Source organism: Triturus cristatus, chromosome 8 (genome assembly GCF_964204655.1).
Source record: "Triturus cristatus chromosome 8, aTriCri1.1, whole genome shotgun sequence".
In the NCBI taxonomy this organism is placed as follows: domain Eukaryota; kingdom Metazoa; phylum Chordata; class Amphibia; order Caudata; family Salamandridae; genus Triturus; species Triturus cristatus.
In genome coordinates this window covers 1125142840-1125170362 of record NC_140591.1, presented here as the reverse complement: position 1 = coordinate 1125170362, position 27523 = coordinate 1125142840, and the positions used below count along the sequence as shown (strand labels likewise).

Here is a 27523-nt window from a genome sequence, read left to right as displayed (position 1 = left end):
GCTCGACTTTCCACCTTTAATTTGTTGGCTCACCCACCTCTGTAACTCAGATAAGCACATTGAAATTCACCATGTGTGTGTGTGTCACGCATTTGTGTATTGTTTGACATGCTCTCATTTTCACAGCCCTCGTTCTCCCGCCTCTCCATAAATCTACTTTAGAAAGTAAACAGGTCTGAAGGTCAAGTACATTGTGTCCACTGGGCCCTAGTGCATACATTCCTGCAAGTCCAAGTGAATTAAGCAGACCAAATATGGTTTATGGTAATCTTGTTTATAAAAACAACAAACTAATGTCAAGGATGTTTAGTCACTGCTTGGCAGTTTTATGTGTAGAAAAATGGTTGAGTATGTATTTGGTTTTCCAATTATTTGACGCAGCCGATGTAAGGTAAAGTTATCTTGATTGAACATCAATTAAAAAAAAAAAACAAAAAAAAACTTGCATCAGTTTTCAGGCTGAGTTGGATAAGATAAACTATTTAGGACTTTTCTCGTTGGACAAGAGTTATTTAATTTTTTCTGCCTCTTTAGGTTTTTGGTAGAACATTAAGGTTTGATAGCCTCTTAGTCTTCTTAGAGGTTGTGATTGAGGCTATGCTTTGCTGGCAAACCACATTTTAGTTGAGTTTTCAAGGCCTTTTCAGGCAGGCTTGTAGGTACTTCAAGGTTAAGAGTGTTCCATGTTTTTCTTGGTGGTGAAGTTCCTTGAAGCTAACTATGCTGTAGCTGTGCAATGGGAAGAGCTGGTGGAGGGATAATGTTTAGGAGAGGATGGGCGGAGGCATTGCACCATAGCGACTTGGGCTAATGAGCAGTGTGGTGGCTCTTTGGACTGATTAGGGTGCAGGCAATATGTAAACACATGCTGAACAGGCAGTTAATATGATTCTACCATTGGCATACTGCATGTTTACCTTAGTAGCTCGGTTGGAGAACTTTTTAAAGCAGAGGTCTTCCAACTGTGGAGTGCTTAGGTTTATCTGCGCCACTGTGTGATGTATAGTCGTTTTGGGCTTGTTGTTTACAGGCATTTACTGTTGTGCTGTGAAATCATGCAAGCATGTTTTTAGAATGTGCCCTGGAGAAAGGGAGTGCTCCAGGCACACACAGGAAGGGATAAATAAAAGTGCCCGGAGGGAGTGGACCCTACTGGAAGGGGGTGCTATGAGCCTAGCTAGATGGTGCACTGCAGGGAGAGATGGGGCGCTACTTAGTTCTGGAGAGGGAGCTCGAGGGGATGGAGAAGTGAATTAGGCCAGAGCAAGGCAAGAGGGCGCTGTTTCTCTGAGAGAACCGAGTGAGGGAGGACAGAATGATAATCGAGGAAACCTCATTGCAGGAGCCTGGAAGGGAGTCAAGTTGAGTAGTGACAGGAGTGAGTGCTGTAGCACTAAAGAGGGAGGGAGAGCTCTAGGAGTAGGGTGGGTGGGTTGGAGGGGGGGGGGCACTGCAGAAATTCAGGAGGTAGTTGGGACATTATGAACGCTTGGAGGAACCAACACAAGCTAGCAATGAGAGTTCTGCAAGAGCTGCTGCTAGGAGGCAGGAGGAATGCCCTCACTTTAACCCCTCGTTCAACAGTACAACCTTGTAGTAATGAGCAGGAGCAGTTTAATACACTTCCTTCCCTTATACACCCTGGTTTCCCCAAAATGTAATCCCCCACGCAAATCGGTTTGAAGGGCAGAGACTCCAAAATGTTTTGAGCAGGGGTGCTAGACACTGCAAAGTTTGAAGACCACTGCTCTAAAGTTATTAAGTATTTGCTGAGGATAGGTTCCTGCTGTTGCATGTTGCTTAAACCGGGTCAGGCACTGCTGTGAGCACAGGGATCTTGGTGTGAGGACAGTATAAACCTGCTGTCTTCATCTCTCAACAACAGGATGCATGACATTCGACATATTCTCCAAGTTATACTGTAAGGGATATTAAAGAGGAAATGTATGCCGATGGCGCGAGGGTATGGGCAGAACACCATTTCTTTATAGGAGTAAGATATTTTCTTCTACTCCCAGTACTAATTATGGTGGGCGTGATTTTTTTGTTTGTTTTACTGCACTACAGTGTGAGTAGTAAGTGTGGTCATGAGCCACAAAAGTTAGTTATCTTATTTGAGTATACCTGAAACTCCAAAAATAAATCCCAAATCTTCATTGTATTTTTTTTATTTAAACTGTCTTCGTTCTACTTCATTAATTGATAGAGTATTACGGCGAGCTTGACTTACTGTGCATGCTCGTGTGCCAGCTAAATTTACAATCTATTTGAGCTTGCACTTTTTAGGCTGGAAACACTTTCTCTTATTTTCAATTAGCCTGCCTACAATAATTTGTTTGCTCATGGCGACTTTAATGCCAGCTATATTTCTGTCACATAAAATCCTTTGTGACAGCTCATATTAGTAGCTTATGGCCCATGAACTGTTTGCCGGTTTGAGGAGCTTATCCATGAGAGATAAGGCAATTAATTATCTCTTTGTTGTGCTGGACAAGTGATCACCGTGTATTTTCAACATATGGTCTGTTAGACATAAAGCAAACAGGGGCCCTTCTGTTGTGAGCTCGGAGTGCATTATATCGTTAAGGCAAGTAAATACATTTCAGCCTTTACACTTTTTTCCTCGATTGCCTTGATTAGTGGGTTTTGGTGACCTATTCATTGAAGATCAAAATTTCATGAGTTCGGAAAGAAAGTAAAAGGTTATCCTTTCCAAAAACATCCTTTCGAGAACTTCTTTCAGTTGGCCATCTTGGTACCTTGTGCTGATGACGGCTCAGATGTTGAGGCCCCTTTTCCTTTTGTAGAGATAGTTTGTAGCATGATATGATTTACATTAGATGATTTAGAGTTGATTTTACTGCCTACATCAAAGCACATTGTGTTGCTGAGGATGGTCTTGGGCATTTTTGTGATCCAAAGGATATGCATGTTTATGATTTTTTTAAACTTTTATATTTTCAGAAGATGATATATGCGAAGATGTCTCTGACCTTTTTACCTTCGAGTTTTCATATAGCGTATTAACACACCTGTAACTAGAGTATAGTATAGCTATGTAGTATGACTACATTGTTATTGCAATGTAGTGACTGGCGAGGGAAATGAAAGCAATGCACAAATTATATGTATAAGATCAGTAGTGGGATTCAGTAACATTGCGCGTAATCCATCTCCTGTGCCTTTATAATGCTTGTAAAATCCAGACTACCAGATTCTTCAGGTTGTACCAAAGTTGAATTTCCCCATTCCTCACCCCTCCACTTCCCGCCATATCACCTAGGTCACAGCTCGCATGTGACGCTTCTTTGTGACGTCATCACAGGGTCAAAGGTTGTGTGAGGTTACTTCAGCTAGCCCGAGTTTTTGGCAAAATGTCATTAACAAAACCATTGGTGTAGTAAGTGTCTGAGCGAAATATGAAAGAGTTCCTTCTCTTGCCTGGTTAGATGTGGTCTTTTCATGGTTCCGATCGGTCAACTGCACTAAGATGACGATACGAGTAGGAAATTACTTGGATGTAAAATTCAGTGTGGACTGCTCAAGAAGTCTGTTGGTGTGGTGTTCTGTTTCTTAAACTTTTTAATCATTTTGCTCTTCCTCTTCTGTCTGATAGGGTCGCCATGTCAAGACAGGGCAGCTGGCAGCCATCAAGGTCATGGATGTTACAGAGGTAAGCCAAGGATTTCATGTTTGTCTTATTGCGGGGAAAATCATGTCTGGGGGGAGAGGTAAGAACTCTGGGTCTTTTTAAACACACAAGTAATGCTTTTGTTTGTTCTTTGTGAGACCAGTCACAATAAAGCACTCCCCCCCCCCCCCCCCCGTTGATTTGTGATGAGACCGCACTTAAGTGGTGCATGCTGATGTCTCCACATGCTTTATTTTCCTTAAGTTTCACAAAGTGGATGTTGCGATTCTGGGTACTTTAAAGCACTGAAGTGCCAAGAGCCACTGGACATGGTGAGCTTGTAAGGTAAAGGTCCTAATTTGTTTAGCCTCCGCGCTTTCACGGCTCAGTAAGGAGGTATATATCTACAGAGGTGGGTGTCGGAGAAAGGATATAGCAGCCTGGTCAGCTGCTTAAATTAAGATCCATAATTCAATGGAGATTCAATTGTCGGGGGAGTCCCCTGTTTCGGTCTGCACTGCTGCACTTACCAGATCAGTATAATCCAAGGTATTATGCCACTAGGAAGCACTTTTACGTTTGGCTGATTTGAAGACAAGCTTCAGGTACAATGCAGCTTTTCATTTTTGTAAATTCAAAGCAACAAAGAGTGTAGGTATTTATGCCCTGTCTTTAAATAGATGCAGTCCGGACAGAATAACCCCATAGTCAACAAGCATTGGCAAAACCAATAGGTCTCGCCTATGCAAGAGCTACTGGCTTTGCCAATATGTTTTATCCATGTTGTACACCAGCGTGGCTGCTGTTCAGCATAGTTAAGTTAGTGGGGTAAAGGAGAGTGGACTGTCATAAAGTGGAGTAGAGTGTTACGGAGTGGCGTAGAGAATTGTGGAGTGGTGTAGAGTTGAGTGAACTGGAGTGTCATAGAGTGGAGTGGTGTGGAGTGTCGTGAAGGGACTAAAGCGTTGTCTAGTGGATGGAGATAGAGTGGAGTAAAGTTGCGTAGAGTGTGTGTTGCGTAGAGTGTGTTGCGTATCGGAATAGTGTGGAGTGGTGCAGGGTAAACTGTGTTGTGTAGAGTGTGTTACGTAGAATGTGTTGCGTATCGGAATAGTGTGGAGTGGTGCAGGGTAAAGTGTATTGCAGAGCAGAATACTGTGGAGTGGTGCAGGGTAGAGTGTGCTGCAGAGCGGAATAGTGTGGAGTGGTGCAGGGTAGAGTGTGCTGCAGAGCGGACTAGTGTGGAGTGGTGCAGGGTAGAGTGTGCTGCAGAGCGGAATAGTGTGGAGTGGTGCAGGGTAGAGTGTGCTGCAGAGCGGAATAGTGTGGAGTGGTGCAGGGTAGAGTGTGCTGCAGAGCGGAATACTGTGGAGTGGTGCAGGGTAGAGTGTGCTGCAGAGCGGACTAGTGTGGAGTGGTGCAGGGTAGAGTGTGCTGCAGAGCGGACTAGTGTGGAGTGGTGCAGGGTAGAGTGTGCTGCAGAGCAGACTAGTGTGGAGTGGTGCAGGGTAGAGTGTGCTGCAGAGCGGACTAGTGTGGAGTGGTGCAGGGTAGAGTGTGCTGCAGAGCAGACTAGTGTGGAGTGGTGCAGGGTAGAGTGTGCTGCAGAGCGGAATAGTGTGGAGTGGTGCAGGGTAGAGTGTGCTGCAGAGCGGACTAGTGTGGAGTGGTGCAGGGTAGAGTGTGCTGCAGAGCGGAATAGTGTGGAGTGGTGCAGGGTAGAGTGTGCTGCAGAGCGGAATAGTGTGGAGTGGTGCAGGGTAGAGTGTGCTGCAGAGCGGAATAGTGTGGAGTGGTGCAGGGTAGAGTGTGCTGCAGAGCGGAATAGTGTGGAGTGGTGCAGGGTAGATTGCAGAGGATTATAGTAACATATAGTAGAGTGCAGTGGCGGTTATAATGCTGTAGGTGTGAGTAAACCTTTGGAAAGTAGATTAAATGTACATTTTTCCTACACACATTTATTGAACCTCCTGTCCTTGAGAACAATTTAAATGGTTTGCCATCCTCGTGTAGAATTTAATGAATAATAAAAATGCTTTCCTGTGTGCAAACCTAGGACTTCGAGTCAGCCCTCTTCAGCCTTTTGGTTCTTCAACTGCCACTTAGATTTTGTTTACAGCATAGGTTATAGGTCATCCCACCTAAGCTATTGGCTCTCTTTTGCTTGATCATGTGCGCATCTGCTGAAAAAACGTGCACTTCAGTTCCTGGGCTGGTGGGCCAGTGCTTTTTTAGGTCTCGCCTGCGAACGCAGCGCGAAGCGCTGTGAGCAAGCGAGATCTATTGTTGCTGACTTGCCTCGGAAGTGGGACAGGAGATGTGCACGCGCAGGCTTTTGGCGGATTTGAGTTGGTGTACGCGCCTACAGCCACGCGGCGTGCACATCTCCTGTCCCCCTTCCCTCGCAAGCCAGCATGCAGTTTCACTTTCGTCAACACGCACCTCCTAGGCAGCCTCATGCTATTTAATATTTTTTTTTAAATGCGCACGCGCGCTCCAAGCACTTCCCGGCTCTTGTTTATGGAGGGAGGGTGAACAGGAGCAAGCAGCAGCACAGACAAGCTCGCCCCCGCCCCTCCCGAGAGCCGTAGCAGAGTTCCTGTAGATTATTGAGAGCTCGTTCTGCTGCACACACATCTCTGGGAAGGCTGCACGTCACAGGCATGAACATCATTGGGGCCGACCCAGCCTCTCGACCTTCTGGAGTCGGCAAGATGAGGACCACGGAACTGTCCGGTGATAGTCACACCTGTTACAGAAGCGTGCAAGTCAGCAGCGCAGTTTGTGGAATATGTGGTGTGAACGCTCAATGTGTCGAGCGTAGGTGACGCCTTGTTTTGTATTGTGGTATTGATGTGTAGGTAATGGCAGACAGCCGGTAGCAGAATTGAATGTTTGCGATTAGCAGCATGAACGCACGTGTATTAATTAAATTGTTACGTTTTTAAACAGCAACTGGAGCAATTTGCTAAATGTAATTAATGTGCTGGTTATATACTGTATTGCACAGAAGTAATAACTGACATTCAAAAACAGGAGTTAAAAAAAATCACAATTTAACACTGCGCAAACGAGCTCTGTTATTTTCGCCGCTGTGTTGTTCATTAGGCTGAATACGTCACTCTTGAGTAAACAACTGATATTTTTATAGTTACTGGTTTATCTTTTCTCGTACATGCTGTGTGGCATATCTGCCCTATTTAAGCTCAGCTTACACAACTTCCCCCGTATCCGCTAATTGCAGTGTTCAGGGGTGCCCGTCATATTGAATTGATGATTTGAATTGGAGGCACTTGTTGAAGACCTGCAAAATACATGCTAACTTCACGTTACATTTATATTACCAAGCCAGTAAATCAGACAATGCTTAGCGTCGCATGTATGTGAAGCTTACTCTTTTTTTAATGTCCAGGAAGGCCCGTGATGCCTTTACCTAAACAGGGCCAAATTCAACATCTTACTCAGCAGCTTAAATGTTTCACATTTGCCGACATGGTCAATGAATTTAGGTGTCTAATTTAGCGAGGAACCGATTTTCACTGTCCTGTCCCGTTTGATGTGTCGCTCATAACCGTGCTGAATTTTTAGTTCTAGTCATTGGACCTCTTGTGGTGACATTGCCTTCACTTGTGGCTTAATATTTATTTTGACACTAGTGGCCTTATAGAATAAAACCACGAGTTTCAAACGTTTAGTGACACACAGGAACTATGAAATACATTGAAAATCGAACAGACTGTTGTACAATTTGCTGAGAAAAGCAACAATGGTTATTTTATTTTATAGTGGTCCGCCACATGCATTGGATGTTTTCCTAATTGTAGAAGTAACAGCCCCTTTGGTACGATTATCCCAAGAATCAAAAGTCTTACTAGCTAGCAAGTTATACATCCAGGCAGTTCGTGCCCCTCAGTAAGCAGTGCACAAAGAGCTGCGGATTCAATACGCTCCCCATGCAGCATGCGCATGCACATTGTGCTTCTTTGGACAGGAAGTCTATGTCTGTGTATTATTAAAACAAAAATGACAGCCGCCAAGATGTCAGTTGATCAAGAATGGATAAATAACAAGTATTTGCAATGCAATAGGTCTCATATTTGCGAGATTTTGAGCTATTGGCATTCTAAATGACAATGACTTTTATATATGTTTTTTAAAAACCTGCAGTAATAAAAGGCATTGTCATTTACAATACCAATAGGTCAAAGTTTCGAAAATGCGAGACCTATTGCATTGCAAATGCTTGTTCTTTCTATTCTTTATCTTTTTTAAATCATCCTTGTGTATTTAAACTGTTTTCAGGTTACAGTAGTTAAAATCCAACAGCACCTTTACTCATGTGACCTGTATTAAAACTAAAAAGGGCTTAAACACCTGTTCTAAGTACTCCTGCCTGCTAGGAAGTACCCGTACTGTTTGTTCTCTTATAATTATAGCCGTTTTTTTATTTAACATTTTTATTTTTAGCGTTTGTCCACCACATTTAGGTGAGGGCAGGTTTATCTTTTAGACTTTTTGCTGCATCTACTTGGATTAGCAATTTAAAAAAGAATTAACCATCGCCCCAGCTTGCCCAATGACTTCGCCAATGCCTTTTTAATGTAAAAGGTGGTCTATTCCGATTATTTTCTATCCTTAAAAGTGCATACACAACTTTATACGAAATTAGGTTCCTAAAAAGATATGCCCTAAACTCTACCTGCAGTTTGAAAACAAAAATTATAAATATATATATGTAAAAATGAAGACCATTTTATGGATGTTTTTCTGCAATAAATGTACTTTTTGGTACAAAATGCGAAAATATGACCCTGTGGGATGCCTAATCGCCCTAACTTTTCATGTAAGTTTTACAAGTATGGCTCCTTCAGTCTTTGAATGTCAACCAGATAAAAGGGTGCCCGCGTGGGTCGGGTGTTGCAGCATTGGGCTGAATTTTCAATGGAAAGGTATTTTTTTTTAAATTTGAAATACAGTCCAATAACGGTGCTAGTTTGAGATTACCAAACTCAAATCTGTAGGGATGATCGGTCCAAGCTGGTCACAGCCATCGTTTATTGTTTCTGGGAGCTCGTGTCCTAAAAGAGCATGTTTAACTTGTCTCTGATAATGTTTCAGCCCCTCGAGATGCCCCTTGGAGATCTCCTGTTACCTGTCCTGTTTAACCCCTCTCTTTGCAGTTCTCTGGGAGCTACCCACTGCATATCGATCCTTAGCAAACACCACCCAAATTGTATACCTGGCGGTCTAGGTCAATAACGAAGTTGGGTCTTAGCAAAGTTGCATAAAGTCAGTTGAATTAGACCTGAAAGACAACTACCAGAATCATAATGGCCCAAAGACACAAGTCATTTGGTTTACTCCAAAAAGCAGCTATTTTTGTCAGTCCATCTGGTTTGTCAGTATTTCACTTTGAATTACTTTTTGAAAAATAAAAATAAAACAATCCCGGAGTGTCGGAGTTTTCTAATTAACGACATCTGGTTTTCCCACTAAAGGTTTTAAAAAAAAATGCATTTCTTTCTCTGGGTTATCGGGCCTTTACTGTTGGGGAAGTCATGCGTTCTTCTGTTTAGATTCTACCAGCTTCCTCTGTGCAGAATTTTACAGCTTCCCTTTAAATCTGTTATTGGTTCAGCAATTCATTAGGTGTATGGCTTGAGAAAGAAGGATCCTCTCCCTAGTGTGTGTCCTTCCCTCTATTGTGTGTCCTGGCTTTTACTGGGTCAAGTGAAGGGCAGACTTTAGTTGGACTACCAGTCTGGTATTTAAAAGACTTGAAAGCACTGCACCTTTGTGTTAACTTTTGATATGCAGACATGTACCCCCTTGTATTTATGTTGAAAGTGCAATTAAACTCTTAACATAAAACATGGTGCAGTTATATTTCTGAGTGTGAAAAGCTTTTCTTTGACCAAGCAGCCACGTGGAATGATCTCTTTGAAAATCCAGACAGCCCCTGTCGTTTCCACCTTCAGACATCTCTTAAGGCTCTCCTGTCCTAGTCAACATCTTTTAACACCAGTACCTTAAAGCTCTTCCATCTAAATTGTGCTGCACAAGTGCCTATCACTAGACTTGGTTGTGCTGTGTGTAAAGAAAGGCAGCTGGGTAGTGGATTAGCCACTGGGCTGAACTGAATACCTGAACCATGGGAAAGGCCGTTGTTTGCATCCCTATTGAGGTTGGGAACAGTTGTGGGAAAGAGGTTGACATTGAACATGGATGTCCAGTGTAGGTCCAAGAGGCCTGGATCCTTACCGCATTTTAAGGCTAGCCACTGACCATGTAAACGAGGTTCCTTTAGGTTAATAAAACAGAAATGTGTATTCTAGCATGGATCTGGCGCATCTGGGCTCGCGCTGGATAATGGTGACCTAATGGATTCCAGTGCATAGGTAGGTGAGATGTGGGGTGGCATTTAGCGGGTCACTGATTGTGGGAGAGGATACTTTGTGGGGAAAGACTCACTAAGTACATTTAAGTAAGTTCTTGGAGGGAGAGAGAAGTTAATATTTCCATGGGCAGACAGTGAATGTGGGAAAGAACTGCTACCTAGGGCATGGCAGTGGAAAAGGATGCCTTCAGGCATCTGGCTATTTTTTTGATCGTTCTACCCATAAGAGCCTAGTTGTCTACCAATGAATACCTCTGAAGGGTGAAGAGGGGGGACCTGAAGCTGCTTCCAAGCAGCTCCCATTTGTTCTTCAACCAAAAGATGTGCCACTCCTCAGAGCACCTTTGTGCTCACAAACTGATGTGCAGGAAGAGCTACTTGTCCCAGATTGTATCAGAGAGTGAAGATCTAGATTGTGCCTCAACTCCAAACCTGGGAAACCCAGGGACCGATGTGTCTCATATAGGCCGCTCTCCCTATTGAAAATGAGCTGGATGCGGTGCAGAGCCGATGTTACTGGGTTCCTGGGGGTGACTGGAGAGCCTGAAAAAATCTCACTGTATGCAATGTGCTGCTATACTTTAATGATTCAGGGATCAATATCCACAGAGTCCTCTCGCTCTTCAGGATATTCAAAGACTACTCGGGATATGGGATTAATGGAACCAAATCAACCCTGTTCCACTGGGATGGTCCAGACAGGGTAACTAGAGGATTTCAAACTTTAAGAGAAGGGTTCACGGATGAAGGTACATTTCTTAGAAGAAAATGTGGGTAGATTGATAGGATTTAGGGTGGACGTGTACTGATGGGTAGAGTGCCTTTAACACTTATGGGTAAGACTTCGCTGTTCAAAATGATTACCCTGCCCAAACTGCTGTATGTCCTACAAAATACCCCATTTGAGATAAGGGCAACTTATTTTAATAAGGTTGACAAGGGAGGAGCCTAGCGCGCAACCAAGATGGCCGCGTAGGTGCGAGGCTCCCGAGGACCTCCGCAACCTCCTACATTTATCCTGAATTCATCCTGCCTCGATTGAGGGGACTGTGTTGGTCAGCCTGAGCTGAGGTGGAACCCGTTTTCCGTTCTCGAATTGGACCCCGGGTGCCGGAGTGAGCGCCGATTGAGGTTTGCGGCCTTCTTCTCGCCGAACCCCGGATTTGCGTTGGGGGGTGACCCAGTGGCAAAGTGAACAACAACGGCGGGCCGGGCCTGGCGAGTCGCGTACCCCGCGCTTTCGCTTTCTCGCCGTTTCTGCAAGTGAGATCGCGGAGCCTTTTGTGTTGGTGTGGCCTCGCTGGGGGACCCGGCCTGCCTGCCTGCTGTGGCCCACCCCGCCGATCTGGGGTGGCCCCCCCGGAGCTCGTGGCCCTGATTGCCTGCCCTCTACGACGTAGCTGGTTCGATTGTGGGACCAGCGGCGATGGCCACGAAACAAGATGGGGATCGGTCAAAGACCAAGTCGACCCGACGTGGCACCGTCCATCCGGCCAACAGCATGGACCGCTATACCCTCCAGAGGGGATCTCCCGGCGGACCGCACAAGTCCCCTGAGGGCCCCTCTGATGCCCCGGACTTGCCCACGGATCTGACTCTCCACGACGTCATGGGCGCCATTTCCGAGATGAGGGCCTCGGTGGGCCAGCGGTTCGACACCCTGGCACAGAAGATCGATGCGGTCCTTGTAGACGTTGGCCTGGTGAGGGCCGATCTTTCCAAGACCAACGATCGAGTTGACTCTTTGGCCCACACCGCATCGGGCCTTACGACTGAGGTGGCGGCACTACAACTGGAGGTACGCCGGCTAAGTCAGGCGAGCGCACTTATGGATCGGCGCCTCGAGGATTCCGAGAGTCGGGCCCGGAGGAATAACGTCCGCATCGTCGGGGTGCCCGAGGGACGGGAGGAAGCGGCGGCGGATCTATTTGTGGAGGACCTGATTGCTACCCATCTCCAGCCTCGGGGCCTGAGTAAATTATTTGCTGTGGAGAGGGCCCACAGGGTTCCCGGGGGAATGCTGAAGGTCGGAGCCCCTCCGCGACCTCTCATTGCCCGGATTTTTAACTTTCGGGACAGAGACGCTATCCTGCAAGCTTCCAGACTACATGGGCCGGTTAAGTTGGACAATATGGAGGTGAACTTTTACCCTGATTTCACCCAGGCGGTCCAGAAGCAAAGACTGAGCTTCCTCGGCGTTAAACGCCGACTCCGGGACCTGCACTTAAAGTACGCCATGCTCTTCCCGGCCAAGCTGCGAGTGGAGGTGGATGGTCGCACGCACTTTTTTGATCGCCCCGAAGCGGCAGGGGACTGGCTGGACACTCTGTCTGGGGATCGTGATCGAGATGGCGGGGGGGGGGGCGGCGGGAGGAGGCGGCCCACTGGATCGGGACTGAGGGGTCAATACTGGGCCTCACTCAGGACGAATACGATGCTACTTTCGATCAAGCGTCTGTCTTTGTACATTCCCCTCCCATGGAGGTTGTGTGGGGTCTAGAAGGGGTACTCTTTCCTCCTCTAGGGGGTCTAGCTAGTTTCTTTTATAGGGGCGACAGGCACACTGCAAGTTGGGGGGGCTGTCCGGGCTCATGCAGGGGTGCAGGGTGGGGGGAGTTTTGTTGGTATGGGTGGGTTGGGGTGGGGTGTTGTTCGTTTCCACCACAAGGCAAACGTATCTTTGTGTTATCTCTACAGTGCTCTCTGGGGGACGAGTGATGACTTCTGTTTATGATGGGGGGTAGGGGACTGAGTTTGTTGTCCTGGAATGTTAATGGACTGGGGGACAGGATAAAACGAGGTGTGGTCCTGCAGTTCTTGAAGCGAACTTCGCCCGATATAGTTTTTCTGCAGGAGACGCACCTCATTGGCAATTCCTTTTGCGCTATGAATCGACGGGGCTACCGCCTTGTGGCCCATGCGGGCTTCACGTCCGGTTCAAGGGGTGTGGGCATTATGGTTAAAAACTCGCTCCCGTTGGAGATTGATGAGGTGCGCCATGACGATAGGGGACGTTACACGGTTTTGGTGGGCAGACTGGAGGGCAGAGCGATCGTTTTTGTGTCAGTATATGTCCCACCGGGGCTGCAGACGACCACCTTTGCGGACCTGGGGCACCTCCTCCTTGGCCTTCCGGAGGGGATTCTAGTGGTGGGGGGGGGGATTTTAATGCTGTTGTTTCCAGAACTGTGGATCGTCACCCCCCTAGGGATCTCCCCCGGGCCCAAGAGTGGTTATCTGGCTTCTTGTTTACCCTGGGGCTGGTGGATTGTTGGCGTCTAAAACATCCCACGCAGCTACAGTACACCTTCCATTCAGGGGCCCATGGTAGTCTCTCACGGCTAGATTATGTCCTGGTCCCAGCGGCTTATGTAGGGAGGGTGGGAGAAGTGCGCCATTTGGCACGGGGTATTTCGGACCACTCTCCGCTCTTGTTGCACTTTGATGTTTTGCCGAGGGGAGAGGGTAGAGTGGCCCCGATCAATCCCTGGTACCTGCGTGACCCCACCATTCGCGCAGAGCTGATTAAATCCCTTAAGCGCTATTTTGACGAGAATGTGGGGTCTGTGTCTTCGGCGGTCTCACTGTGGGAGGCGTTTAAGACAGTACTCCGAGGAGAAGCCCTGTCCCTTATTTCCCACTCCCGGAGGCGCGAGCGGGAGGAGGTGACCCGTGTTGAAGCTGAGATAACCGAGTTGGAGGGGGATCTAGAACGTGGGGTGACGGAGGATAAATCACATGTTCTCCAACTCAAGCAAGCGGCCTATAAGGCCCTCGTCACGGAGGCGGCCAGGGGCCTCAGTAGGGAGCAACAGGGGAGACTGTATGATGTGGGTGATAAGGCTGGTAAATTGATTGCGTGGCTGGATAAAAAAGAGAGAGCGAGTCGTGTTGTCCCGTTGATTGAGAAAATGAATGGTGTATGTGTCACTGAACCGGAGGAAATTGTCTCCTGCTTCGCGGACTATTTCCGTGGGGTATATTCTCCAGTGTCTTCCCGCTCTGAAGAGGATTCCCATGCCCTGCTCAGAGATATCGCGCTGCCTTCCCTTTCTGAGGAGGACAGAGTGTTGTTGGACGTCGCTCCAACCTCCGAAGAAATTGCCCTCGCCATACGCTCGGTCGCTTCCGGCAAGGCCATGGGTCCTAATGGTCTTCCCATCGAGTTGTATAAGCTGCGACCGGATACGCTGGCGCCGCATCTCCGTGCTATGTTCCTTGCGGCCCACTCGGTGGGTTCCCTCCCGCTAGACCAGCGTCTGGCTACCATCGTGGTTATCCACAAGGAGGGGAGGCCTCGGGACCGGGTCACATCCTATCGACCCATTTCGTTATTGAATGCGGAGCCCAAAATTCTCGCCAAGGTTCTGGCCAATCGGCTGGTCGGCGTGGTGTGTGACTTGGTCCACCAGGACCAGTCCGGCTTTATCCCCCATCGTAACACAGCGCTTAACCTGCGGCGTTTGCATGGGGTGCTCGCACGTGTCCCGTTCATGCGGGAGCCGGCCATCTTGGCATCCTTGGACGCCACTATGGCGTTTGACACACTTGAATGGCCATATATTTGGGCGACGCTCGCGAAATTTGGGTTTGGCCCAGGGTTTATCAGCTGGGTTAAATTGTTGTACTCTGGCCCACTGGCGCAGGTGGTTGTGAACGGTAGAGTGTCGGCTCCGTTTGAGTTGGGCAGGGGCACGCGGCAGGGCTGCCCGTTATCGCCGCTTCTTTTTGCGCTTGCCTTGGAGCCCCTGGCGGAGTGGCTGCGGTGGGAACCTTCTATTCGTGGTCTCCGCTGGACCCCCGAGTATGAGGACCGCGTGTCTCTATATGCTGACGATATTCTCCTGTACCTGGCTTCCCCACGTAAATCACTGATAGTCCTGGTTGATGTATTGCACTCATTTGGTCGTAACTCCGGCCTCGTCATCAACTGGGCTAAATCGTGCGTGTATGTTCTCTCTGGGGAGGCTCCTATCCTTCCGCGGGGCTGTCCTATCCAGATCGCCCCGCAGGGATTTAGGTACCTGGGTATCTTCATCACCCTAGACGCGGAGGCCTGGTATGATCGAAACCTGCTGCCCCCCCTCCAGCGCCTGAAGGAGGATGTCGTGCGTTGGCGGCGTTTGCCGCTCTCGCCGCTCGGCCGGGCGGCATTGTTTAAGATGATGTCGCTGCCGCGTTTCCTGTACGCTCTGCAGAATACAATGGACCTCGTCCCGGCGCGCTACTGCCGCGAGGTGGAGAGCTTGCAACGCCGCCTGTTCTGGGACGGGAGACCGCGTATCGCCCTGGCGAAGCTGACGCTCCCGTGGTATGGCGGGGGGATTGCCCTCCCGGATATTAAACGGTATTATTGGGCTTCCCAGCTGGCTGCGATTAATCACGGCCTATACGGGCCCGCCCTAAACCCGGCCTTTGAAATGGATAAGATGCTACTGCCGGGTGGTGACTATAATCGAGCGCTCTACTCCAGCTCGCTCGACGCACGTCTTACGGGCCCCACGCGTGTCATGGTAAGAGTGTGGCACGCGGCTAATGTAGCGATGGGGTGGAAGGATCGTTTGACCCGGGCGTCACCACTGTACGCATCTGAGCAGTTGGGCTCCCTGTGGACCTCGAAGGGCTTCGAGAAGTGGGACATGATAGGCATTAGCAGGGTGGGGGATCTCTGGACGAGGGGGGGATTCAAAACGTTCGGGATGCTGCAGACGGAATTCCAGTTGCAAGACAGGGAGTACTTTCGGTATATGCAGATCCGTCATGCACTATGCTCCGCCTTCCCGGACGTTGCCTCCATCCCGGAGTACTCCCCTCTGGAAGATAGAGTGCTGGATGGACATGTTCCGGAAAGCACGATCTCGTTAATCTATAAAAAACTGATCAATGACCGCGTGGGATTGCTGCTTGATCTTCGCGAGGCTTGGGTTGCCGATGGATTGGAGCTGGACGACGAGGACTGGGTCTCTGCGGTGGCCTCCCCGAAAGAGGTGGCCATACCGGCCCGCCTTCGCTTCGTCCAGCTCAAGATACTCCATAGGGTCTACATAACGGGGCCAAGGCTATTGCGAATGGGCTATGCTGTGGACGGGTTGTGTAAGCGTGGGTGTGGTTCTTTGGGGACCTTTCTTCATATTTTGTGGGAATGCCCAGAGGTGGAGCGATTCTGGCGTGGTGTGCATGAGGTCCTGCGGGTGGTTACGCGTGTGCCGCTGCTGCCCGAAGCGAGGAGATGCCTGTTGAACGTGTGGGAACCAACCGACTATTCGGCGCCACAGACGTGGTGGGTGACTCTGGGATATATGGTGGCCAAGCGCGATATTGCTCAACTGTGGGGTTCCCAGAGGCCCCCGACTGTTTCGGCCTGGAAGGAAAATATGGACTGGTGCATGTTTCGGGAAAAGGTGGTGTATGTAGCGAGAGGTAAGCCTGGGACATGGGTGAAAGTGTGGGGCCCCTGGAACGCCTACCGTGGTGGAATCTGCGCCCCGCCGTTATTGCCCGATCCATCGCCTGCCCCGTCCCCTTAGCCGGTTTAGCTCTCCGGTACCGGGCACTGAGTCCACCCAGTCCCTGTTCTGACCTTCTCCCCCCCCTTGATACTCCTATGGTTTGGTAGGGTCCCCCTTCTAGGGGAGCACATGCTGCTGTTTTCGATCGTGGGTTGCCTTGTGGTTGGATTTTGTTTGTTGTTATTTATGTTTAAAAGAAACCGTCATGTGGGGTCCGTATGGTGTGGCCATCAACGCGGCTGACTCCTGTATGTTTCCCTTTGCCGCTGCCTGCGTTCTACTGTGTGTATCTTATGCTCCTCTTGTTTGCTAGCGGCCGGCCTGAAGGTTGTAGGCCCATCTTTGTATATTCTTTGAACTTTGTAATAAACGGTTTCAACAAAAAAAAAAAAAAAAAATAAGGTTGACAAGGCACTACAACAACTCCCATGGAATGGGGAAGCCCCAAGGATAGCCCTGAGGACACTATATAGATCTTGTTATAATGGCGGCATTGCCATCCCAGACATCAGAATGTACAATAGGGAGACACAACTGCAGGTTATTATTGACTGAGGGTTTACGTCTCATAGCGATCGTGACCTGAGTTGAGAGGATGCCGATGGAGCCAGCCACTTACATCCATTACTTGTATAATAAACTGAACAAGAAACACCTGCCCAGTCCGACTATGGAGACTCCATAAGCATGGGATGATGCTCACAGCTCGATCGGGTGGCATGGGAATCTTACGTTAGCCACTCGGTTGTGGAAGGGGGCGGCTCTGACGGAGGTCAGCAAACTAGCGGGGTGGCTAAGAGAGATGGTGCCAAACTGTGGGGAAAGGCACAGATCCCAACTGTGCCAAGATGAAAAGGGGGAATGAATGTGTATGGAAGCAGAGAGGGTGGTGTTTCCGAACAGGGGATGCCCGAAGAATGTTGAGAAAGTGTAGGGATCATGGAGAGAATACTATTAAATTGATGCATTGCAGGAGCCGACAAAGAGCTGAACTGACAGTGTAATCCCCCGGGGATGGGGTACGAGATGGGCAAACAGTGGGAGAGTCGTGAGGATGGGAGACTAGGCTGCTGGAGAGACGGTAGGGGCTTATAGAGGGGAGGGAGGAAGCTCTAAAGCTTAACTGATTTCATTGGAATACACTGTATGCTGTGTTGTGTGCTTTAAAATGAATAGAGTTCTTTAAAGAAAAAGTGTGCCTCAACTGTGCTGGCGTCTTTTCCACCCCCATCCCCCTCCCCCAGCCTTCTTCCCTTTACCAAGCATCATTCACCTCTCCATTTGCCTACCCTTTCCTCTTGCCATTCCGTGGTCCTGCTTCTAGGCAGGTGCCTAAGGAGTAAGACGCAGATATATTTTAGCAGGTTGATGAGCCTTCTTGCTCTCTGTGGAAACCACAAAGGGTCTTCTAGCATCTGAGCAGACAAGGAGTCTGATCTTGACCTTGCTCTAGAAGGATTAGGTGTTCACCTTTCAAAGCATAATAAGGACAGATGTTCTGTACATAGCTGCCAAGGTTTCAGATTGCTATGTGTGACATTTTCATAATTTTACTGTAATTATGAGTCATTTCAATTTCTGAGTGACACTTTGTCGTGAGCAAAATCAAGTGATGAGGGAAACATAAATATCAGAAAATACACCCATTTGAGCAACGAGAAACTCTAAGACCTTAAAACTGCTGGAAAGCACCAGAAAGAAGGAGTGCGAGGCACACATTGAAGCCAACTAGGACACTGTATTAGCCTTGACTTGATTGTTCAACCCTAATAAAAGTGATTACCAGCACTGCTGAGTGGAGTCTGCCCCAGTTGGAGCACATTGCCTGCTGCCCAGCCCCGCAGCACCAGATCTACTAGTAGGCTGTGTGCGGCAGTCCCAGAGCTAGTAATATACACCAGGCCCTTGACTTAAACTAAGTGACGCCGGCCGTGCTGAAAGTTGACAAGCACCAGTGTTGTCACTGCGTGCTGTCTGCACTGATTAAGGCTGCCTTGGCCTCTGTTTCTATCTTGGTCCTGGGAGGAGATATCTCAGGCCAATTCTGTAGGAATCTATGTGCTGCCCACAGTGGCTCGGGAGATTGTGCCAAGAGGTTTTTTGTGCCTGGCAGGATATGTTGGCCTAGATGGGGAGTGCATCACTGCCTGCTGCCCAGCTCCGCGGTAACGGATCGCGCTGGTGGGCTGTGGGTCACAATGTCATTCCAAGCTGAACACCGGTCTCTTAGCTGTCTCTGCAACGGGCCGTGCGGTGAATTACCGGTGTTATTAAAACTGCGCGCTGGCGCTATGGTTAGGTAAATGTTAAGAGAATCACGACACTAACTTACTTGGTTTTGCTCAGTGCGGCCGCGACAACTGCTCCAGTGGCAATCGTCGGCTCTGCCATGATTCTAGGCCTGGCTTGGCAACTCTGCTTGCACTGCGGTGTGAACTTGTGCTTTGACGCCAGCTCACTCGGACACCAGCGCCTCGGACGGCTCCCTTCTTTCACGTTGCATGCTGGATTATTTTAACATAATGAATGCGGTATCTGCAAGGAGCAGAGCTGCCATTGCCGGTGTTTGCTAAAGTATGTGGACACCGGGACATGGACAGGACACAGTGAGACTGTCAGCCAGCGTGCGGCACGCCTCCAGTCCCAGCTTCCTGAATTCCCGACCTCACTTCCCTCCAGGACCAGTACGTGAGGTCACACACCCCCAACCGCAGTGCCACAGCCAGTAAGCACTTTCTTCTCTAGTGAGTGACTCAGCCGCGCCGCGGGCAGGAATTCAAACCTGCAGGCTATTAAGATACATTGTTGCTGTAGTGCATAATAGTTACTAAGTCTGTGCTGGTGGCAGCGTCCGGCCGGCAAGTCTCAGGAGCAGCAAAGCCGGCGCAGGTCACAGGCACGCGCGCTAGCAGCCTGGCATGGCCTTACTACAGCGCTGCTTACGCAGAGTCTCAGTGAAATTAAAATGCGTTACAATGCATTTCAGTGCAGTGATGCGGAACACCACACTGAAATGCGTTAGTCACACCTGATGCGTGATACTTGGCAGGCCTGTCTGTTCTCTTTGGTGGCCAACGTGAAGTCCATGCAGGAAAGTTACTTCTGCTGTGACAGCGATTATCTTAATAAAGTCTGTTTCCAGGGCCTTCTGTGACAAGTGTGTGCATTTTATGCTCATGAAAAAGTGGCCATAAAAGAGTAACTCACCTTTTGGCACTCTTGAGATCTGTTTCTAATATTCAGGGAGGCTTTAAGTGATTTTGCCTGGAATCAGTGGCATGTGTGGGTAGGCAAAACTGCTATATATGCCCTAGAGCCCTGAGATGTATCCGTCTTGCAAGCAGATGAAAGAATGAGGGTTCTAAAGAAGATAATGATCCGAGGATTAAGAGGGTTTAAAACTTTCTGATGTTTAGCTGTTATTTTCTCTTGCCGTGTTTCACATCAGATGTCGCTTGACTTAAATGATGCAATTTGCATAACTATCGAAGGCCATTCTTGAGGCCAGTTTTACATCGCTCATTCCAACCCCACCGATTCGTAATGTGCTATGTAACTAATCTGTTCACGTTTATTTAAAACACAGGCGTGCGATTTGTGTTAACAAATGAGGAATGGTATTTCAAATTGTATTCATAAAAATAGTAGAATATTTAATTTCCGTTAAATAATCAGTCCTTAAAATCTGTGTATATCAGCTGCCATCTTATTGTGCATGTTTCGAGCAACGGTTTAGTACATGTACATATTCATTTTTTAGATATAGTGCTGAAGAAGTTCCAAGGATCAGTGGAGCACTTTACTGAAAGCATTGTTATAGTATCAGTGTATATATTTATAGTGTGTGGCAGAGGAAGATAAATGGATTTGCTCAGAATCTCATTCTCTTTGGGTTAAGGGTAAATACCAGCAGTAGAATGTAGGTTCATTGTTCCTAAGTCCTCAGTGTAGCCACTAAGCCATATGTCCACCCTCCTGCTTTAACACTAACGTTCAAATCAGACTGTAAAATTACCAAACCTTACGGATTAAACCCCATGAGTCTAGTTTCCAGGATTCAGCTTCATTAGCATTTTCAAAATGCATTTCCATGTGGTGGAAATCTCTGGTAAAGCCAGTCGTTGGTCTGATGGGTGAGACCAAATGCTTTGTTGCCCATGCTGAACAGGTTTGGCAAAAAAAGGCAAAATGGCTGCTGCCGACTAACGTATATGCATGCATGCCGCAACACGCATGCACAAGTCACGGTGAGGTAGTAATTTTGGCTTTTTTAAATTTACCATTCCAAGATGGCTGTTGTTTTTTGTTGGAGCTGTAAATTAAATAACAGAAAAAGGATTAGCCCAGAAGTAAAATGCAGTTGCTGGGCAGTCTGAAAAAATAAAATTAAGTAAATAAAAAATGTAAAACAAAATAGGTGGGGGGGGGGGGAACAACACAATGGAGGAGTGTGCTGTATGAAGAGCGAACAGTCCAGGAGGGAGGGGCAGGGATGTGGAATTCCTATAGCCCGAGGCCTTGGGGTCAAGGGCAACACGTTTTCATGTGAATTTAGTCCTTGGGACAAGTAGGCCCAACCCCCTGCAGCACAAACCCTTTGGCTGCCAGTTTGCAGTACCACATTATGGATCATGGAAGGGCACTGTCTGCAGTTAAGGTAACATTTTTGTCCATATGTTAATGCTGTTGAAACTTGTATTTATGGTTCATTAATTGAAAGCCTTTATTATTAGGGTGAATGCTCTAAGTAAATGTTGTAAGCTCTTACTGCACTACTGACAGTGGTTCCAGTATAAAAATGTGTGCACATGTTTTCAAAGTTTAGCAATATGAGGCTATGTATAATGCTCCCAGAATGCTCTCTGATTTGATGCAAATATTTGCAGAAGCTTGAAAACAAGATTCTTTGCTTTAACCCCTTCGCTGCGGCGCTAATTCCGCCGCAGCGCTGGGAGGGTGAGGGGTGAGCGCGGCGCCGCCATGCTCATGACGGAACCACGCCGTCATGAGTCCCGGGCGAGCTGTGCTCATGACGGCGTGGTTCCGTCACGACTCCGCCCACTCTCTATTTCGCCCGCACAGGCGGGGAATTAGAGCCGCGTGGGAGGAGCGGCCGCCAACGCATGAGCACACGCCGCCCGTGGCTCATGACGGCGTGGTTCCGTCATGAGCGCACAAGGGGTTAAAAATAAAACGTTCATAAAAAATATGAAAGCAGGAAAAAAAACATTACGCTTAACTACTGTAGAAATTCAGGTACCTTTTCTTTGCAGCATCATTTAGTAAGATGTGTTGATGCATGCTGGTATTTCCCCAAAATAGTCATATGGAAAATCAGTGTAACCAGTTTCAATAAGATTATGGGAAACAAAAATAAACCAGCATTGGTAAAGCCAGTAGGTCTGAAATCGGTGGTCAGCTTTTTAGTTTTGTTAATGTGTGAATTGTTTTTGCATGGTTTTTGTGAAAACCTTATTGGTGTGGGAGCTGCTGGGCCCTCACCATTATAACAAACCATGGCAAAAGCAAAAATTGTTTTTGGTCTCAAAAAGCACACACTGCCACATTAGTTACTGGCACTGAACAAAACTACTTTGTGTGCCAATATGCTCCTTGTGAAAGAGCAGACAATGCTGTCACTCACAGTGAAGCCAGCCGTTACAGAGAGAGACACAGAATTTTAATAAAAGCAAAAGGTCACGGTCAATACTAGACCAAATTAGGGTCCCAATTATTAAAGAGAGTCTCAAAAGTGCACCTATTGTATATGTCCTTGCATTAAGTGCAGCTATATGGCTTTTGTGAATTCCCTAGAATTTACAGAAGTAGGACAAGAAATAGTACTCCTAGAAATTATTTGTGAACTGCATTTTAGCATGAGTAAATATGCATGTGTAGATATGCTCATGCGAAAATCTGAGTGTGTTTGCATGTTCACTTTCCTGCCAACCACTTTTTCCCAACTCTGGAAGAAGGTTTTCATCTGCCGTTGTCAGGAGTAAATTTTCAACATTTCTCAGTAAAGGAAAAGATTAGAGAAGAGTTGTTGAGAACCCTTAAAACATGCAAGTTAGTAGGTTTGCACAGACTCAAACAGGCCTTCTAACCCTGGAACTATTGCTTACCACTACCTTCAGCCCCAGTATGCAGATTTGCAGAAACGTGGCAACATAAGGGGATTGCAAGTATTCAAACACTACTATGTTATGAGCCCTGACATAATCAGAGAGGCAATATCCGAGTTCTTATATAATGATTGCTGCCATAATTTATCGCCGCACTACAAGGCACCAAAGGGACAAGTATATTTTGTTACAGGACTAGTAGCTTTATGAAATGACCTGCCCCATAGACAAGTAGAAATTTTATTAAATTCCACACCCCTGGGCTGGGGCAATGTAGGAATGGGGAAGGGTGGAAAAAAAATCATTAAATAAGCCAAGTGGGTCACAAAAAGTAGGGCAGGTAACAGATGAGCTTGGGGGAGGGAGAAGAGCAAACATACTGGTGGGAATGTGAGAGGGATGGACTCCTATGGTGAAAGATAGTTCCTTGAATGCAGGCAGTGAAAGGATGCAAGTGATCCACACAAAATCTTGAAAAAAAAGCTAGGAATGATGTCTAAGAAGAATGAGTAAGGCAACCAATCATGGGCAGAGGGCAGATCCAAAACCCATTGCAAGTATTGGTGTTGTACTCAATAGTGCTTTCGAAAACAGACAGCTAAAAGCGGTCTGTAGAAGAGCCCTAAAGAGAATGTAGAGTTGGTAACACTTCATTGAGTACAGTATTGCACTTGTCTCGCTTGAGGACTTCTGTTAAGTAGTTCAGGCAATAAGGTAAACCACCTTGATGGATGTCCGTTCCTTTCTTTCCGAACCCTAAGGTATGGATCCAGAGGTATGCTCCTTCTTTCATTTTGTGAGGAGATTCTCTTAAAAGTTTTCAAGTGTGCAAAGGATAGGTAACCCCCTAAAACGACAGGGTTTATTCCTTGTAAGGACTGTTGCAAGCAGATGTCTGTGACCAATTCCCATGTGGTGTGCCTCCGGTGAATGAGTTTGACGCATGACTCAAAGACCTGTTACGACTGCACTCGCGTGAATCCAAAAGTCACCCAAGAACGTGATCTGAAGCTCTATGTGGCAATGCACCAGAAGGATCCATACCCGTCTTGCTCCAAGTGAAAGTCATGAGCGTGGGCCTGCTCCTGATGTTGTTCCCATGGCTGACTTTCCTCAAGGTCAAAGACTTTGGGTAAATCAAATAAGAAACAAAAGAAGTCCAAAAAGTGCCTGGCCTTTTTCTACCCCTCTTGCTGCCCAGAGAAGGGGCAAGGATGTCACTGTGCCTCCAGGTCTCGCTCTCATTCTACGGAGAAGCAAGTTCCATTCTTTGTCCCAAAGCACCCTGAGTTCACGGGTTCATCGGCAACGCCGCAGCTGGCCAAAACTTGGTGAGTGGCAGTGCTGTGCACTTTTGGCATACTTCCAGCACCTCTGGTGTGCATTTGGGTCACAAGGGTTCGGCGGTATCTTCAGTTGAATTATCTCTAATTCCTACTGAAAGTCATTTGGACTTGAAGAGTCCACTCTGCTTTTATATTGTTTGCACCAAGGAACATCGGATGGACACTAGCTCTTTATGGGGTTCTCTGGTGCACAGAAGGGCAAAGCGGTGCAGAAAGGGACTCTCATGGATAGTCCTCTGCATTAAAATCTGGCATACATTGGCTAAGAAGCAACTTCTAGAATAACTAAGAGCTCACTTCACCAGGGCCAAGACAGCTACCACTGCATTGACATGTGGAGTGCCTGTCCTGCGTATCTGTCAGGAAGGTACAAGGGCATCAGTGCACATGTTTATGAGGCACTACTGCCTTGATGGCCAGGTCTTTCGTGATGGGCTTTTTGCGTGTTCGAGCCTGCAGGACTTTAGTCTTAGCCATTTCACAGACCCATTACCGTGGTAGGTACTGCTTTGGTATCTATTCAGAAGGTGAGAAATCTGCGGGTACAAGTATCCATCAGAAGAACAAGTTACTTACCTTCAGTAATGCTCTTTCTTGTGGATAGACCACTGATTCCTCATCGCCTTCTCATCTCCCTATTCTGTGATATGGTTTCCGGTCTCAAAAAACCCAAATTACGAATCTGTTTATTGGGTTTTTAATTCACTGATGAGCTTTTTCCTCTGAGGGCGCGGACGAGTTCATGAAAGAAACTAACATCCGCGCTCATGGCTGGTGCTTATATGCAGCTCAGCGTGTCACTTCGGGGGAGGGGAGGGCGGGGGGGGGTGGAGCGGTGTTGAGGTAGAGGCTGAGGGTATTACCTACCGACGAGCAGGAGCACTGCTTTTCAGTTTCTGGATCCAGTCCGGTGCCTGGGGATATTCACAAGCGGATGAGTCGGCCGTTAGACGAGTGTCAAGTAGAAAGAGTGTTACCAAAAATAATTAACTTGTTCTTCAGTCCCCCTGTTTTGCAGTTTGGTTGTCTTGTCTCATCGTCACTAGTGAATAAGTGCACTCTGGAACAGCACTTACCACACTTGCACTACCATTGCGAACAATGTGCTAGCACTCCCGTATGCACCGCTCTACTTGTTGGTTTCTGATGGGTTAAACCAGCAATCATTCTGAAATGGCCCTAGATTCTGCATGTCTGACTTTAAAGCATCGTTTTTTGAGTTGTCGGGGAACGTTTCCGCTTTCTTACATTGACCGAGGTCGCTTAGGTAAATAAACTTTGAGATGTTTTGGTCTGCTGATTAGCAAAGGAAGACAGATTTCGTTTGTTTGTCGCGGTCTGTTCCTAAGAGCCTCTGTCTTCCTGAGTGTAATCATTTGTGCCCTGAGTGATCTTGCAATAGACTGGTCAATCATAAAGAACACGTGTCCGTCAGACGTTCAATACCGTCACCCAATCTCGCCTGTACAGTAATCTTAGAGTTCCTGTGTCTCCGCCAGCAACTTGAAGGTTGTTTGATTACTTGAACATGTCAACAGTGTCCCAAATAACACATAATGGTAGCGTTTCTACGTTTCCTCTCCCCTCTGGTATGTACAGTTTACTTCCAGATCAGAGGGGGAAGTGTCAGATACGTTTTTTTTTTTTTTTAACCATCGATGGAGTGGGTGGTGCGAGGTTGCTTCTTCTACTAAGTTTTATTCCATTTTTAGTCCATGGCAGATGTGCTTAACAGAGAAGGCAGTCTTGCATGCTTTCAAGCACGTGCCTGCAGTAGTTGCCACCAAATACAACTTGCCTATTTTGTTGCACATGTGAATGACCAACATTACAATAAAAGTATGTACAATTTCTGCGCTATTGATTCTGCTGTAACAGGATCATGAGCACAGCGGGCAAGTAGGACAGAGCTCCTATGCAGAAACGTTTTACAGCATGGGCAAAGTGGGCTCTGGCCCAGGGCCCCCACCATTCTAGGTGCCCCATCATTAGGCTTTCTTAACAGTCCCAGACAGTGGTATAATAAAAAACGATGCCCCCCACATGCAATATGAAAAGAAGCTCCGGGTATTTAATATCTCATAAATATTCAAAGGCTTTACACTGACTAGGGGCCCCTAAAGGACTGGGTCCCGTAAAGGTTTGAGAGCCAACAAAGAGGGTTGTCGTTGATCAGACCATAGCTGCTGAGGGCTTGAATGAGCTGAAAATGGATAGGAAATTCAGAGTTGTTTGGAGCAGGAGGCCCCAAATTATGTTTAGCCCAGGGCCCCCAAAATCCTTAAGATGTCCTTGCTCCTATGTGGCACACCATCATTGATGTATGTTGCATATGAGGCAGATATTATTTGTATGCACTTGCCCCACGTGCTGTAGCTGCTAGAATACTACGGAGTAACATTATCTGTGACTAGGATTAAGTCACTGGCTGTGATGGCAGGGAAGGTAGAGGTTTCCATAGCTGTCGAACAAAGGTCCCACCACATACACCTCTTAACAAACTACAAGAACCAAGGGCTCTTAAGGTACCTCTGGCTCTAATTTGTTTTTTTTGGCAGAGTTCACATCCTATCTTTGTAATAGTGCAGGAGATACAACAAGCGCATTGCAATAATGCATTAAATAAAACAAGCCGAGACCTCGGTAATTCTAAACATGGCAAATATTATTCACTCTGTACCATTGAAAAGTTATAGGAGAGGAAATTGTAGCAGTGCATAGGAAATACGTCTACAAAAGGAGCTTGCCTTCAGAGCCTTAGAGTAAACATTTTTTTAAGTAGGTCATCAAAATCTACAGGGTTATGAAAGTCCTTTGGAAATGTATATTGTCATGCCTTGCTTTGATGGGTGTAGGATGAAACACTACTTTGGACCACAAGTGGACAAGGCTGGCACATGCTGACGATTGGACCCTCTGAGGAGAAATAACTTCAAACTTGAAACCTTTTCGAAAACTCATGTCATTCAAGTAGGAGCAGGTGACGGTCCAGGTCTGAAGAGGGCTTGACAGTTTTGGATAGCCTGATCGAAGCACGTGGAAAAAAAACATTTTGAGTTTGAGAAAATGTCTCAGTGGGAGTGTGCGTTTATAGTGGCTAAAGCAAGCGCGTGTGTATGTTGGTTCGGATGTTGACCAATTTATGGAGCAAGGTTCTCTTAAGGTAGAGCAGGACTCCTATTTATCAGGAACAGTGTTAACGGTAGCCCTCGGATTAATGGGGCCGGCTCTTTTGGTTCTTATTTCATTGTAGCTAATGAATTTTAAAAGCATTTGCTAGAAGTATGCCAAGAAGTTGCATCTTCCCCGACTGGACATGTTGCTCTGTTGTGTAGCCATGGTTTTTAGATCGAGCATTCGAGACCTCTTGTATATACTTTAGTATATACTTGTGTATGTACTTTGTGGGCTCTGGAGATCAGCCCTAGGACTTGTCTGCTTCCGCTTAGGGACTTTTTTTTTCTATTCAACTGCCTCTATTTAACTGTCTTGATAGAAAACGATCAGCTGAGGTC

The 27523-nt window shown here is 47.2% G+C and overlaps 1 protein-coding gene across 12 annotated transcripts in view; it reads left to right on the top strand.

Moving 5' to 3' along the window:
* The window catches only part of MAP4K4 (mitogen-activated protein kinase kinase kinase kinase 4), a 528397-nt gene that overhangs the window by 178334 nt on the left and 322540 nt on the right, over window positions 1–27523 (top strand). For all 12 annotated transcript variants that reach the window (XM_085622755.1, XM_085622753.1, XM_085622748.1 and 9 more), the window contains exon 3: window positions 3617–3673. In XM_085622755.1, the coding sequence (XP_085478881.1) occupies window positions 3617–3673 (57 nt within the window). The remainder of the gene's footprint in view (window positions 1–3616; window positions 3674–27523) is intronic.